This window comes from Neofelis nebulosa, chromosome 15, assembly GCF_028018385.1.
Source record: "Neofelis nebulosa isolate mNeoNeb1 chromosome 15, mNeoNeb1.pri, whole genome shotgun sequence".
Lineage (NCBI taxonomy): Eukaryota > Metazoa > Chordata > Mammalia > Carnivora > Felidae > Neofelis > Neofelis nebulosa.
Window position 1 is genome coordinate 46,445,385 of NC_080796.1, and position 14,028 is coordinate 46,459,412.

Here is a 14,028-nt window from a genome sequence, read left to right on the forward strand (position 1 = left end):
TTCTCCGGGAGAATGCGCCCGGCCCCGGGAGCTAACGCACCCGGCCTTGAGTGGTGGCAGCAAGTTAGCGCGGAGCAGGGGCAGCCACGGTGGCACGTTCCACGTCACCCCTGTGGGTCTGTGTGTGTGTGTTGGGGGTGGAGACCGGGGACACCTCCAGGTAATGCCCAAGGCCCTCTGGACATTCTACCCCACTGCAGGCTTATCCGCTGATGAGGGGGGCAGTCTAGCGCCACTCCCCTCCAGCTCCTTTGACCCCCCCCTTCTCTTCCTGCTCCTCTCGGTGGGACCCCAGACAAGCCCCAGCCCCCACAAGGTCCCCTGGAGGCACAGGACTGCCAGGGGGCTGGTGTCTGCCTCCACTGGCGGCCTCCCCAGGACGACGGGGGCCGGGCCTTGGAGCACTACGTGGTGGAGAGGCGGCAGGCTGGCAGAAGCACTTGGCTGAAGGTGGGCGAGCCCCCCGCAGGCACCACCACCTTCACCGATACCCACGTGGAGCAGGGCAAGAAATACACCTTCCGAGTGCGGGCTGTGACCTCTGAGGGGCCCGGGGAGGCCCTGGAGTCCACAGAGGTGCTGGTGGCTCCCGAGGGTAAGAGGGCTCTAACACTCCCGGGCTCTCCGCTGTGCCCAGAGAGTAGGCGGGGCCGCCCCAGACACTGAGGGACACCGGGGGTCTTGGGGCCCTTCTAGAGCACTGTGGAGACTCCTTACGTCAGCTTCCTTGGGGATCTGGCGGGTGATCAGGAAGCAAGATTTATGGGGTCTTCTCGCGGCCCTGGCTCTCTGGGAGTAGGGGTGGACAAGCAGAGCCCGTGTTCTCAGGAGTGTGGGTGGGGCAAGCACCATTCCCCAGCAGATGCCCTCCATCTGGAGGGAACTTGAAGCTGAGGGGCCTCAGGGCAGCCTCTAGGCTCCCAGGCCACAGCCAGAACAGTGTCCTAGGGCAGGCTGGCTCAGCCCCCTGACGCTCCCTAGGAAAGAGCAGAGTGTGGCCCCCAGGACCTCACTGTGAGCTGGCACTGTGATCAGCCGCTGGGCTGATCTGCACCTTCTCTGCCCCCAGCTCTCCCCGGGCCCCCTTCCACCCCAGCCATCCAGTCGGCCTCCAGCCAGGGCATCACACTGACGTGGACGGCACCTCGGGGCCCCGGCAGTGCCCACATCCTGGGCTACCTGATCGAGAAGCGCAAGAAGGGGAGTAACACCTGGACAGCAGTAAATGCGCAGCCCGTGCCTGGTGAGTGGGCCAGAATGGGCGCTCTGAGTTATCCTGGCCCAAAGCTTCCCTACGTGACCTCCGGGCTCCAGGGTCCTGTGGCACCATCGCGCCCGATCCCGTTAGTACAGTGGGTCTCACTTGGGGTGGTCTCGCCCCCTGCGGGCATTTGGCAATTGTCTGGCAATTTGGGGTTGTCATAACTGAAGTGTGGGAAGGTGGGGGGTAGAGGCCAGAGACGCCGCTAAACATCCTACGATACACAGGGCCGCACCCCTCTCCCCATCCCCACGCCCCCAAAGAACTATTTGGCTACAAATGCCAATAGTGCCAAGGTTAGGAAACCCTGGAGAGGGTTCCAGAAGTCTCAGGATGGGAGCCAGAGATGGAGCTGCTAGCACTAACCCCTTTCCTTCGGGCCTGGACCTCAGGCAATGCGCTTTTCTCTAGATCTTACCTTCCTCATCCATAAGATGGGGAGAAGTGTCCCCTATCCCATTAACTTCCCTACGGTTAGAAACTGCTTTCTGAGATCGGAAAGAACTCAGAAAAGTCCAAGCCAAGTTTGCAGGAGAAAGACCAGGTTCGAGGCAGGTTGTCAGGAGACCAGGTTTCTAGCCAGGGCTGTGCCACTTAGGAGCAGAGGCCTCTCAGGGCCCCAGTTCCCTCATCTCTGGAAAAAGGGTTTGGAACTAAGAGCATTCTTCCAACTTCCCTATTTAGTCATTCTTATTTATAAATATATATATTTATAACAACTCTTATAACTCTGTAAAGCAGAGAGAACCAGAGAGATTAAGGCACTTGTCCAAGACCACCAGCAGGTTAGTGACAGAACCAGACAAGGATTAGGGCCTCTGACATCTTGAGCAGTGTTGTTTTCACCTTGGAGAGAACCGAGTCACCGGTAGCTGGCTGCCTGGAGAGGAGGAAGGTGTTAGTACCCTAGGTTTGGTCTTTTCCAGAGCTTGGTGGCACCATCTGTGTCCCCATCACCTGGTCCTGTCACGGTGGGACTAATGTGGGGTTGGCTTCTCACAGGCAGGAAGTGGACTGTGGTGGACATGCGGCAGGGCTGTCAATATCAGTTCCGGGTCACGGCTGTGGCTCCCTCTGGCCCCGGAGAGCCTGGACCCCCATCAGATGCTGTCTTTGCTCGGGACCCCATGAGTAAGTAGGGCACCAACCCAGGTTGGGGGTGGTGGTGGTGTGAGGCGCAGAGGACAGCTCTGAAGCCTGCGGGACAGGCCTGGGGCCGTAGGTCAGGGCCAGTCCTGAAGGAAACGGTCAGGAAGGCTGGAAGACAAAGGTCGGAAGGCCTCTGGGGTGAGGCATATTTTAGGGGCCTGGGGGAGACATAAGGCCCCAAGTTGAGATCAGACAGGCCCAGGGGCCAGGCAGTGGGGATTAGAAGAAGCCCTTCCTAAAATCACTTTGCTCCCTCTTCAGGTTCTGAGCAGGTCAGCTCTCAAGGACTCATTCCAGTCCTATAACTGTCCGCCCACCCCAGTGAAGGGTCGTCATCTCTGTGGGGCAGGGGGGAGGTCACAGTGGAACCTCACCATTGACTCTCCAAACAGCAGATATTTGCCCTTCAAGGTGGCTAACACTGTGCCCGCAACTAGGTAAATAAATCCTGGTCTCTGCCCTTGAGAAACATTCAGCCTCGAACAGCATTTCCCTGTCTGTGATTTCAGACCTCCATGCACAGAGAGATGTCAGAGCATCATGATGTTGAGAACAACACAGACAGCCAAAAAGTTCTGTGATCAAAGATGTTCATAACAACAACCACCACCACCACCACCACAACCACAGATATTTATAACATCTAGCCTCTGATATTTCCAAGTCCTACAGGAAAGGGTCCTGTTCTAGTTTGAGCCAGATTTCCAAAATTTGAGGAGAGAATACCTTTTCCACAAAACACCTATCCAAAACCTCACCCCAAGACATACAAGTTGGAAGACGCTCCTTTGTATACCTCTTATGAGCCTCTTATCCCCTTATGAGTCTGCTAATGACAAGCCATGGAGGGAGCGGCACATTTCTGGCACCTCCTGGGTTGGCCAGGTGGTCCACACCTTGAGAGTACTTTTGTATCCCCACAGGGCACACACGGTAGGTGTCAGGTCTGTTGAAATGAATCCAGCAGGAACAGAACTTTGTACAAGTTGAATGGACCCAGTGGCATCTAAGTTTTAGTCCTAGAAAGGGCAGAGTGTGGAGTGGAGGGGATGAGAGGGGGAAGATTTTATCCCTTGCAAGTGGACCAACCCCGTCCTAGTTTATCAATCTCTCTCCCTCTCTCATCGCTACTAGGGAATGGAGACAGCAAGCAGCGTAAGCAGCGCCCCACATTAGCCACCCCAGTCCCTACCTGTCCTAGACCCTTGCTACGAAGCATGGTCCATGGACCAGCAGCATTACCTGGGGACTTGCTAGGAATGCAGAATCTCAGCCCTCACCCAGGCTGCCGAATTAGGATCTGTAGTTTTAACCAAATCCCCAGGCAGTTTGTAAACAAATTCAAGTTTGAGAAGCACTGCCCTAGCCCAGATTTGGAAACACGTGGACAGCTCTTAAAAATCCTGCTGCCTGGGCTGCACCCCAGACTAATGAAATGCACGTTTCTGGGGGTGGGATCTAGGCATCAGTGTTTATAAGGCTCCCCCTACATGATTCCAGTGGGCAACCAGGTCTGAGAGAGACTGCTGTGCAATTCACAGAGCCCTTTCTTTACACACATCACAACCCCTGTGGGTGCATAGGGCCTGTTATTTTCCTTCCCATTTAACAGGTGAAAAGTAAGCATGGACTGAGTGCCCAAAAGGTGGTCTTGACTAACTTAGAGGTCAGAACCAAAAGATAGAATTCTAGCCTTCAGGGATCTTGGAGCCCAAGAGGCCATCAACGAAAATACCCCATTCCAGGAAATACAGAAGGGCAGTTAGGGGAAGTGGGTTGGCAGGTGGCTGAATGAGTGGACTGAGGTGGGGAAAGCTTTCTGGAGCAGGTGACCTGGGATCTGTGGTGCGTAGCTGAGGCAGAGTATAGGACAGAGTAAGAGTGTGGTTCCAGGTACCTGCTCTAGGGAAGTCTAGGGGCAGAATCCTTAAGTGAAAGAGATACCCAGCCTCCCGCATGAAAACTAATGAATATCCACACTGAGTGGCCTCCCTCAAGAGAGGGTGATGCCGTTCCTGACATTCCCGTGGTACCTGGCCAGGACCCCCAGGACCCGTGAGGGACCTCCAAGTCACAGATACGTCGAACACCAGCATCACCTTGAGCTGGGCCCAGCCGGATGCTCAGGATGGGGATGAAGCCCAGGGATATGTGGTGGAGCTGCGTGGCTCAGACAGTCTGCAATGGAGCCCATGCCATACGGGCACCGTGCCGGTCACCACCTTCACAGTCAAAGGGCTTCGGCCCCAAGAGGGCTACTTCATGAGGGTGACAGCAGTTAACAACGGGGGCCACGGCCAGCCCACTGCCCTGGATGCATTAGTGCAAGCCATGCCTGTTACCGGTGAGTGCCACCTCCTTGCTCTTCCTGTGCCCCCTTCCTGAGAGGGCCTCTGAGCAGCGTCCGTGCACTTGCTCAGCCAGGATCCCCTTCCCCAGTTTCATGAAGGGCCATTTATCAAGCACCTATTATGAGCCCGGCACTGGACCAGGCAGGCCCGTCCAGAAATGTTTTCTCATTACGAGTCATAAAAATCCTCCAGGGTTCGCATTTTTGCCCCCAATTTACAGATAGGGAACCTGAGGTCAGAGGCCCTTGGCCCTGGGTCATAACACTGGTAGGTGGCATGGCCAGGATTTAAACCAGGTGACTGACTCCAAAGTCCAGGCTCTCTCCAGGATTCTTTGCTGCTTCCCAAGCATGACCTAAGAAGGTGCTACATAAGTGCTACTCAAGTGGTACTAAGCACCCACAGTTCGTGCTCAGAGTAGAAGACACACAGCTCCCTGTTACCCAAATGTGGATCTTTTCCTTTGGATTTAACCCCTGGAAACAGCTGACTCGTCTTTGACCCAAGCTGACCTGGGCCATCCCAGCAGGCCCTACTTGTCATAGTAACCATAAGGAAGACAAGTACAATGAATAGCACGTGTACCCAGAGTCCAGAATCCTGGGACCTTGTCCTGGTTCCGCCTCCGGCTTGGTGTGGTCCCAAGCCTGTCACTTCCTAGCTCAGATCAGTGTTCATCTATCTCCTCTGCAAAATAAGAGTTGGATTACCTTTTCACTGTCCCCCTCTGTTCCGGCCTAACCCTCACCCTCTCCCCGATGGCTTCCCTTTCTCAGCTCCCCACCACCTCCTGCGGCTCCCCCCCAGCCCCCGGGATCCTCCTCCCAGCTCCCTATCCATTTCCTCCAGAGCCTCCCCTGCCACCATAGATCTCTGCACCAATTAGTCAGGCCCAGACTTCCCCCTCCAGCTCCGCCTTGTTGGAGACCTGGAGCTGGGGCCCAAGTGTGGAGGGAGGTGACGAGCCATATTGTGTGTTCCAGTCTGTCCCAAGTTCCTCATGGATTCCAGCACAGAGGACCTGCTGATGGTCAGAGCTGGGGACACCATTCGTGTGCCTGTTTCCTTTGAAGTGAGTATATCTAATGGGGAGTGGGGAAGAAGGGAGCCCAGAGCAGCCAAGAGAGCCGGATTCAGCCCTGTGGTTTTCTTCCCCACCGCCCTCCTTTTTGGTCCCCAGCCAGTGGTCAGGGCTTGTGCTGGAAATCAGGCCAGAAGTGAGGAAGGAAGAGGGTCCTCCCTGAAGGCACAGCCCCTCACCTGGCCACTGGGTGGCCACTCTGCTCTCGTCTACAAGTCCCTCTAGTGGTAGCTTCTGTCACTGCACCTCTAAGCTATGGTGCCCACTTTCCTCCACCTCTCCTTACTCAGCCTGGGAATTCAGGGGCCTGCAGGATGGATAATCCCTTTTGACCTTAGAATGAGTATTGTACAAGCACATGACCTGCATTTGACTCGGGATGATCCCCAACCAACACCACCTGTCTCTGTATGTGTAATGTAGCAGTAATGTGTGGTGGCTGGAAGCCCAGATTGCCTGGGGTCAGGTTCTAGCATCATTACTCACTAGCCGTTTGACTTTGGACAAATATCTTAACCTCTCTGTGTTCCAAATTCCTCATCTGTCAAATGGGGATAATAGTAACTTATCTCAAAGGATTTTTCTGAGGATTCAAGGAATTAATACATGGAAAGCATGTGCAGTACCTGGCATATAGCAAGTGCCCAGTGTGTGTTATCCATCAGTAATTACGATGATGATGATGATTACTATTAAGATCATCATTGTCGGGGCGCCTGGGTGGCTCAGTCGGTTAAGCATCCAATATTGACTCAGGTCATGATCAACTCTTGGTTCATGCGTTCTAGCCCCGCATTGGGCTCCACACTGTTCGTGTGGAGCCTACTTGGGATTCTCTCTCTCTCTCTCTCTCTCTCTCTCTCTCTCTCTCTCTCTCTCTTTCTCTGTGTCTCCCCTGGCCCCTCCCCCCTTCTCTCTCCCTCTCCCACTTGCACTCTCTCTCTCTCTCTCTAATTAAATTTTAAAAGCCTTTAGAAAGAATCATCATTGTCACCAACATCATCTGTGTGGGAACTCATAGGCGGCAGAGCCAGACTCAAACCCAGACATAACTCTAAAATTACATGTCCTTGGGGCACCTGGGTGGCTCAGTCGGTTAAGCGTCCGACTTCGGCTCAGGTCATGATCTCACGGTTTGTGAGCTCGAGCCCCACGTCAGGCTCTGTGCTGACAGCTCAGAGCCTGGAGCCTGCTTCGGATTCTGTGTCTCCCTCTCTCTCTGCCCCTCCCCTGCTCATGCTCTGTCTCTCTCTGTCTCAAAAATAAATAAAACGTTTAAAAAAATTTAAATTACATGTCCTTAACAATGAGACCATAATAAGGACAACGGTGGTGACAAAAATACCTAACACACACTGAGTGTTTAACACTGAGTGTTCCTTGGCCCTCTTCTCTATGCTTTCCACGTGTTACTAACTTCTCCAGTCCTCAGAACAATCCCACGAGGTTCATTACTGTTGGAATGCCCATTTGACTCTGATGCCCAGTGAGTACAGTACCAGAGGATCTCGCGGGGAGCTGGGGGCTTGCCTTACTCTCCCTGTCCTGCTTCCTCACTATCCCACCGCCCCCTACCATACCTTCCTGTATCACTCCCTCTCGACCAGCCCCTCCCTAAAGAGGCACTTCCCACCTCTGTGATTCTGCCCAGACATTTCCCCTCCGAGAATGCTCTTCTCCCCTTAGGCCCAGCTTAAATACCATCACCCCCACAAAACCTCCCCTGCTTACTTTTCTTTCTTCTCATTTCCCAGGCTGCCCCCATGCCTGAGGTGACCTGGCTGAAGGATGGCTTGCCCTTGCCTAAAAGAAATGTGACCTTCACCAAGGATGGCCTCACCCAGCTCCTGATTCCTGTGGCCAGCCTCTCAGACAGTGGCCTCTACACTGTGGTGCTGAGGAGCTTGGAGGGCAAGGAAGCTACCTACAGCTTCCCCCTCAGGGTGGCAGGTGAGGCAGGCCTAGGCAGGGTCAGCCGACACTGGTTTGCCACTCCCCAAGGCATGGAGCTCTCCATCTGGCCTAGTTACGGGTCTCAGCTCGTCTACCATGCCAGGGAATCCAAGGTGACCACACCACCAGCCATTCCTAAGAGCTTGAAGAAAGGAGAAAAGGCAGAAGGAGAGTCTGGAGTGGGGTGCGGGGTGCGGGTCCGTTGTCCTGCCCCAGGAACTTAGGGACAGTCAAGCCACAGCCCTTCACTGGACTTGTTATTCTTCATTTGGGGTCAGTGAGCAAAGACAGTCATCATCATTACCTCAACTGAATGAGCCTTGGAAGGATTGTCTGTGGTCCTTGTACACGATAAATGTTGCCCTCCCCACTGGGACTCCCACATAGCCCCCACCCACCCTGGAGAAGTTTCTAGAACACAGAAGTGACCTACAGCTAATGATGGGGGCTCTGCAACTTGGTCTTGTGGAAGCCCCTCCACTGTCCTGTGTCATTTGACTTATAAACCAGAGTGAATTCAAATAATTCTTGTTGGAAAGGTTTTCTACTCTCTAGGGATAGCTGCAGACCCCCAGCTGAGCTCTCTCTCTGGCTCTAGCTGCCTGCATGGCAAGACTGCACTCCCAGGACCTCGGAAGACTTGGAGGGCCATGCAGAAGCCCTGGGGACCCCTGCTCGGTAGCCCCGGAACTCAGCCCCCTTTGCTTTCTTGAGCAGCATGCCCGAAGTCTCCCGGGCCCATCCGCCTGCAGGAGAACGTGCCTGGGACAGTGACGGCTGAGTGGGAACCTTCTCCAGATGAGGCCGGGGATGTCCCCCTGCACTACGAGGTGCTGACACGCTCCTCGGCGCACGGGCCCTGGCGCCAGGTGGCCGACCACGTGCACACCAACCACTTCACCCTCCTGGGTGTGCTCCCCGGCCACGAGTACCACTTCCGGGTGGTGGCCAAGAACGAGCTGGGGGCCAGCCAGCCCTCAGACACCAGTCAGCCCTGGTGCATCCCCCGGCATCGAGGTGAGCTCTCAGGGATGCGGGCTGCCACTGGGGGGCAACCCAGGCAGTGGTGGCTGAGCCGGCTCAGTGTATCTCTGGCCACCCTGCCCTCATCCCCGCCTCCCTGCCTCCCCCACTCCCCGCCTCACCACCTCCAAACCTCGCTCAGCCTACGGGCCTCTGTGTCCTTGACTCAGAGTGGGTCCAGAGAGAACAGAGGGCTGTGGGTGTCCACGTGTCCAGGAAGCCTTTGGGCGGGGTCACAAATCAGCTGCAGGCAATACAGCAAAGAGAGGTTAATGTTTCTCTGAAAACCAAGTATGTTTTAGAGTTAACGAAATGTGGGCCTTCAAAGTAGTTACTAGAAAAAGCAGATTATGAAATCGAATGCATGATTCCATATTTCTAAAACACACACACAAAAAAAAATGTCTGGCAGATTCCACACCAAAATGTTAGCCCTGGTCGTTGATAGGCAGTGAAATTATGCATGGTTTTTATTCTTTCCCTTTTTGACTTTCTATACGTTCTAGTTTGTCCACAGTGAATGTGTATTAGCTTGTAGTTGAAAAAAAAAAAAAACCCAAAAGGTATTTTAAGAAAAAGATAAAAGAGTGAGTCAAGCCGTGGGGGCCAAATTTGCAGGTAAGATGTGGCAGAAGGACCGAGGAAATGCCTACATTCCATGTGACTCACGCCTCAGCCAGCCCTTCCTTGCTTGCTGACCTTTCTCTCTCTCTCTCTCTCTCTCTCTCTCTCTCTCTCTCTCGCCCTGGTTTCTGCCACAGACAGGTTCACGGTGAAGGCTCCCAGCTACCGGGAGCCTGACCTGAGCCAGAAGCCCCGGTTCCTGGTGGGCCTGCGGACCCACCTGCTGCCTGAGGGCTGTGAGTGCTGCATGAGCTGTGCCGTGCAGGGCTGGCCCCGGCCCAGCGTCACCTGGTTCAAGGACGACCAGAGCCTGGCAGGAAACCCGGAAGTATATAGCACTGATGTGCTGGGCGTGTGCTCCCTCATCATCCCCAGTGTCTCCTCCAAGGACAGCGGCCAGTACAAGGCAGTGGCTGAGAACACGCTGGGCCAGGCTGTCAGCACCGCCACCCTCATTGTCACAGGTAAACGTCCCGCCCTGGCAGAAGGCCAAGCTGGCAAGGGGGAAGGGAAAGAGAGTCAGAGCAGGGAGCCCACCCTGTCGCCTCAAGAGTGATTGGGCTGCAGGTCAGGATACCAGGTTCTTCCAACCGCCTTGGCTCTCCAGGATCTCTGTTACCTAAGCTGACCATCTCTTGCCATCCAGGGCCTCGATTTGCCCATCTGCAAAATGAGGTATTGACTTAGATCCTTGACAACCAACTCTTGGCTTAGGGGACTATGTGCCACCCACCCAAGCTTCCCAGTATGGCCTTGCAACACATCTCAAGCTGAGAGCTAAAAAGGCTTCTTCTGCCTTCCGTGTTGCACCTTCATAAATTTGCCCAGATACAGACGTTAAGTCCAAAAATCCCCACTGATTTCCTTATCAGTAGTCTCCTTTTCAGCAAAGCAAATACTGTATGTTAATAAGAAACCATTTTTTCCTTAATAGTACTTAAACATCTTCTATTTTGAAGAAGGGGGAGAAAAGTAACTCCTACACATTTTTCACTCTTCAGAATCAACCTTTGGGCAAAAATGGCCCTTTCAGCCCCAAACCAGCGTGTCTTTTGTTTCTGTGGCATTTATGCCAAGGCCCCCGGGAAGCGCCCCAGCGTGTGCACACACCTAGTCCTGAAAAGACTGTTTTCAAAAAGGCGTTTGGAGATGGTTGCCAGGGAGGGAGTTTGCCCAAGCTCGGAGAGCACGCGGTGTCTCTGCATTTGAACCCATGGCCCCTGACGGCAGAGCCCCTGGGCCTGACCCTGTTCTGTGTGACCTTCACCATGTAAGAGGGGTGGGAGGGGAAGTGGCAGCTGCTCCTTCGGGACCAGCCAGAATATTCTGGTGTGCTTTGTCTTGCAGAATCTAGCTCCTAGCCCCACCTCTCCCTGGGATGGCCCTGTCTGGCCCCACAGCCATCGGATGGTGACAGATTCCTGAAACTTCCCTCTTGACGCCCACACTGGCCCAGAGAGCCAGTCCTAAAGGATGGAGCACACTGGTAGTGCCCAGAGCCTGGGGATGTTCCACCAGAAGGGCATGGAGTCCTTGGGGAAGAAAGAGAAGAAGCGGGGGCATCCAGCCTCTCAACCCCAAGCCAAGTGCCTGAACAGATGACAGGGAACCTCCTCCACCCTCATTACGTGGGCTTCTTTCTTTTCTACTTTGTGGGAATCCAGAAAGAACCTGTCTGCAACATGGAGGCCAAGTCCTTGTTTTCCCGAGCTGGGTTCCTAGAGGGAGAGCAGGAAGAGCTGGGCCTGCTGTGGAACCAGAGGGAAGAATGAGGAGGTCAGAGGACCTGGGTGAGGGCCAGGGCGTCCAGGGCATGTGTGGAGGGAGTGCCTTCTGTGCCTTTCATCATTAAAACATTAAGCTAATACAAGCCTATCATTTGCAAGTTAACTTGGGGTTGGTGTGGTGGAGGAAAGGTTCCCAATACAGAGCCTTCATTCCAGGCTCCAGCTGGGAGGACGGGTGGGTTCTGGCTCAAGGGAAAAATTGGGTGAGGACTGGCCTCCTTCTGCAGCCCAGGCCTGTGAGCAGTGGCTTCCCAGGGCAGGAAAGCAGAGAAGACTTGTTGGGTCTGCATAGTAGAGAGACCTCCCACGCTCCTCTGTTTGGCAAAACTCCTGTGAGCGGCAGAGCAAGGGCTTTCCTGGGTGTTATAGTGTAGGGGTCACGGAGCCAGTGTTACCCAGGACTGCCCTTTGCCTGTCCCTCTCCAGCACCAGAAAGAGTCTGGGCTGAGGAAAATCCTACTCCAGGTTGTGACCTGTGGGCCCGGTGAGAAGGTGCTGAGAGAGACCGTCAAGTACATGGGGATTTGGCTCTCATCCAGGGCTGTGTGGGCCCCTCCTCGCCTTCTCCACAGTCCCTGTGTCACAGACAGGCTGGGACGCCTCCCTTTCCAGGGAAGGACCTCTATGTGACCTCCCACCAGAAGGTGCCCCTCCATCCCTAAGGCGTGGCCTCTGTGCCTCCTGGGCTTCCATGAAATACTCCAGGGTTCCCAGGGACGAGAAGGAAGGAGGGGGCCCCAGGAAGGCTGAGCCCCACTCTGTCCCAGGGTGCCAGCTCTGAGGCCCGGCCAGTGGCCTGACATAGTCTGCTCTTCGCTCCCTCTGCCCGGATCCAGGCTTCCGTCTTCCTGGCCTCCCCTCACACCCAACTGCAGTCAGATGCAGGAAGGAAGGCGCACAAGCCCCACGGAGGGATGAAGGAGGGCGGATGTCAAAAACTCCTTTCCGAGATGTGGGAATATGTGACCCGGGGAAAGCTTTCTGGATTCGAGAAATAATTGTCCACCCCAAATAGCCCAATAGCGTCCCCCAGAGGCAGGGGGACGGACTAGATGACTTTGCATAAGCCGTGGTTCACTCCTGCCCCCACCAGGGAAACCCACAAGAGCCGTTTTCCTTGGGTTTTCTCTTGCCGTCTTTGCCTTGCTACCACGGCAGGCCAACCTGGGGCCACGGGCAAAGAAACAAGTTCTTGGAAACTACGAGGCAGTGGCTGAACACTTCAGCCTGTATGAACTGTTCGCCTGAGTGCTTTTTAGGCTGCAGTGTGGGGAGGGCAGGGCTTCAGCTCAGACCGCAGTGTCAGCAATAGGGAGAAGAGGGGGGTTCCCACAGAGGGGATGACCCAGTGCCCGCGGCCTGCCTGGCTCTGAACAAAGGCCCACATAGCAAGGATGGAAGAAGAGCCCTTTCCGCATTCCTAAGGGTGGAGCTGGGGCCTGACCTTCCAAGGAGATACAAAAACAAAAGACCACCAACTTGTGATAGCTTCTCAAGATACATTCATCCATTTGACGGCCAGAGCAGGTGCTGTGCAGGGAGGTACAAAGGTGACTCAGACATGGGACCCTCCCTCAAGACACCTACCTTCTGGAAGGGAGAGAAGACTAACAAAGGCACCAAGAAAGTCCTGAGGAGCTCAGAGGAGGGGAGAGCTGCAGGCTGAGAGCATCAAGAAGGGCTTCCTAAAGGAGGTGGAAACCTTCTCGGCAGATAAGCAGGAAGTGGGCTTGCAGAGATGAGAACGTGATTAGCGCAGGCTTGGAGGTGGGAAAGCACAGGCTGGGTTCGAGGACTGCAGGCGGTTCAGTGTGAACAACTCAGCCCAGGACCGTGGAAAGCAGGGGTCTGTTTTGACAGTGGGGACACCAGTGCTCACGTCCGGGGCAAGTGACGTCACGTGTGCCTGGGAGGGAGTTGCACACTTCTATGACCAGGACAGAACGTGAAGGAGAAGGGAAAGATCATGGACATTTTCATTCATTTCCGCGCAAAGCCCCCAAGCCCTTGCCAGTCAAGTACATTCCATGTGAGCATGAATGTTAGGGTTTGAAGACTAGTTCTGCCTCCTAACTAGTTATGTGGCCTCAGCAGTTCCTTATCCTGTCTTTGCCCGCTTCCTCACTTGTAAATGAAGAACAATAATTCCTAACCCAAGGCCCCAAGGATTTTCTCCTGTTTTCTTCTCCAAGTTTTAGGGTTTTAATTCTCACTTTTAGATCTATCCCTTTTGAGTTAAGTTTTCTATGTGGTGTGAGGTAATAGCCAAAGCTTGCTTTCTTTCTTTTTTCATTATCCAGTTGGCCTAGAACCATTTTTAAAAAGAGATTATCCTTTCCCAATCCTATTGAATTACCCGGAACCTTCACTGAAAATCAATTGACCATGTATGTGTAGGTCTGTTTTTGGAATCTGTCTTACCTACTTCTTTTCTGTTTTCTGGGAAAGTTTATATAGAATTAATACAGTATCTTCTTTAAGTTTTTGGCAGAACTTACCAATAAAGCCACCGGACCTAGAGTTTTCTCTATGGGAAGGATTTAACCACAAATTTAATTTCTTTAATAGGCGTATAGGGCTATCCAGGCTATCAGTGTCATCTTGAATGTTTGGTAATTTATGACTTTCAAAGAACTTATCCGTTTCATCCAGATTATTGAATTTATCAGCATAAAGTTGTTTGTAATATTCACTTATTGTCCTTTCACTGCCTGTAAGATCTCTAGTGATATCTTCTCTTTCATTCTTCTTTTTTTAATTTTTAATGTTTTATTTATTTTTGAGAGACAGAGCATGAGT

At 53.7% G+C, this 14,028-nt stretch overlaps 1 protein-coding gene across 2 annotated transcripts in view; it reads left to right on the top strand.

The window, feature by feature from the left end:
- The window catches only part of IGFN1 (immunoglobulin like and fibronectin type III domain containing 1), a 32,999-nt gene extending 21,684 nt beyond the window's left edge, over window positions 1-11,315 (top strand). Inside the window, exons 17-25 of one of the 2 annotated variants that reach the window (XM_058700344.1) lie at window positions 296-595; window positions 1,070-1,243; window positions 2,264-2,392; window positions 4,452-4,754; window positions 5,745-5,833; window positions 7,597-7,792; window positions 8,513-8,812; window positions 9,580-9,906; window positions 10,790-11,315. In XM_058700344.1, coding sequence (XP_058556327.1) covers window positions 296-595; window positions 1,070-1,243; window positions 2,264-2,392; window positions 4,452-4,754; window positions 5,745-5,833; window positions 7,597-7,792; window positions 8,513-8,812; window positions 9,580-9,906; window positions 10,790-10,803 — 1,832 coding nt within the window. In that variant the 3' untranslated portion in view covers window positions 10,804-11,315. The other variant, XM_058700343.1, reaches the window with a different exon arrangement.
- The last annotated feature ends 2,713 nt before the right edge of the window (window positions 11,316-14,028 follow it).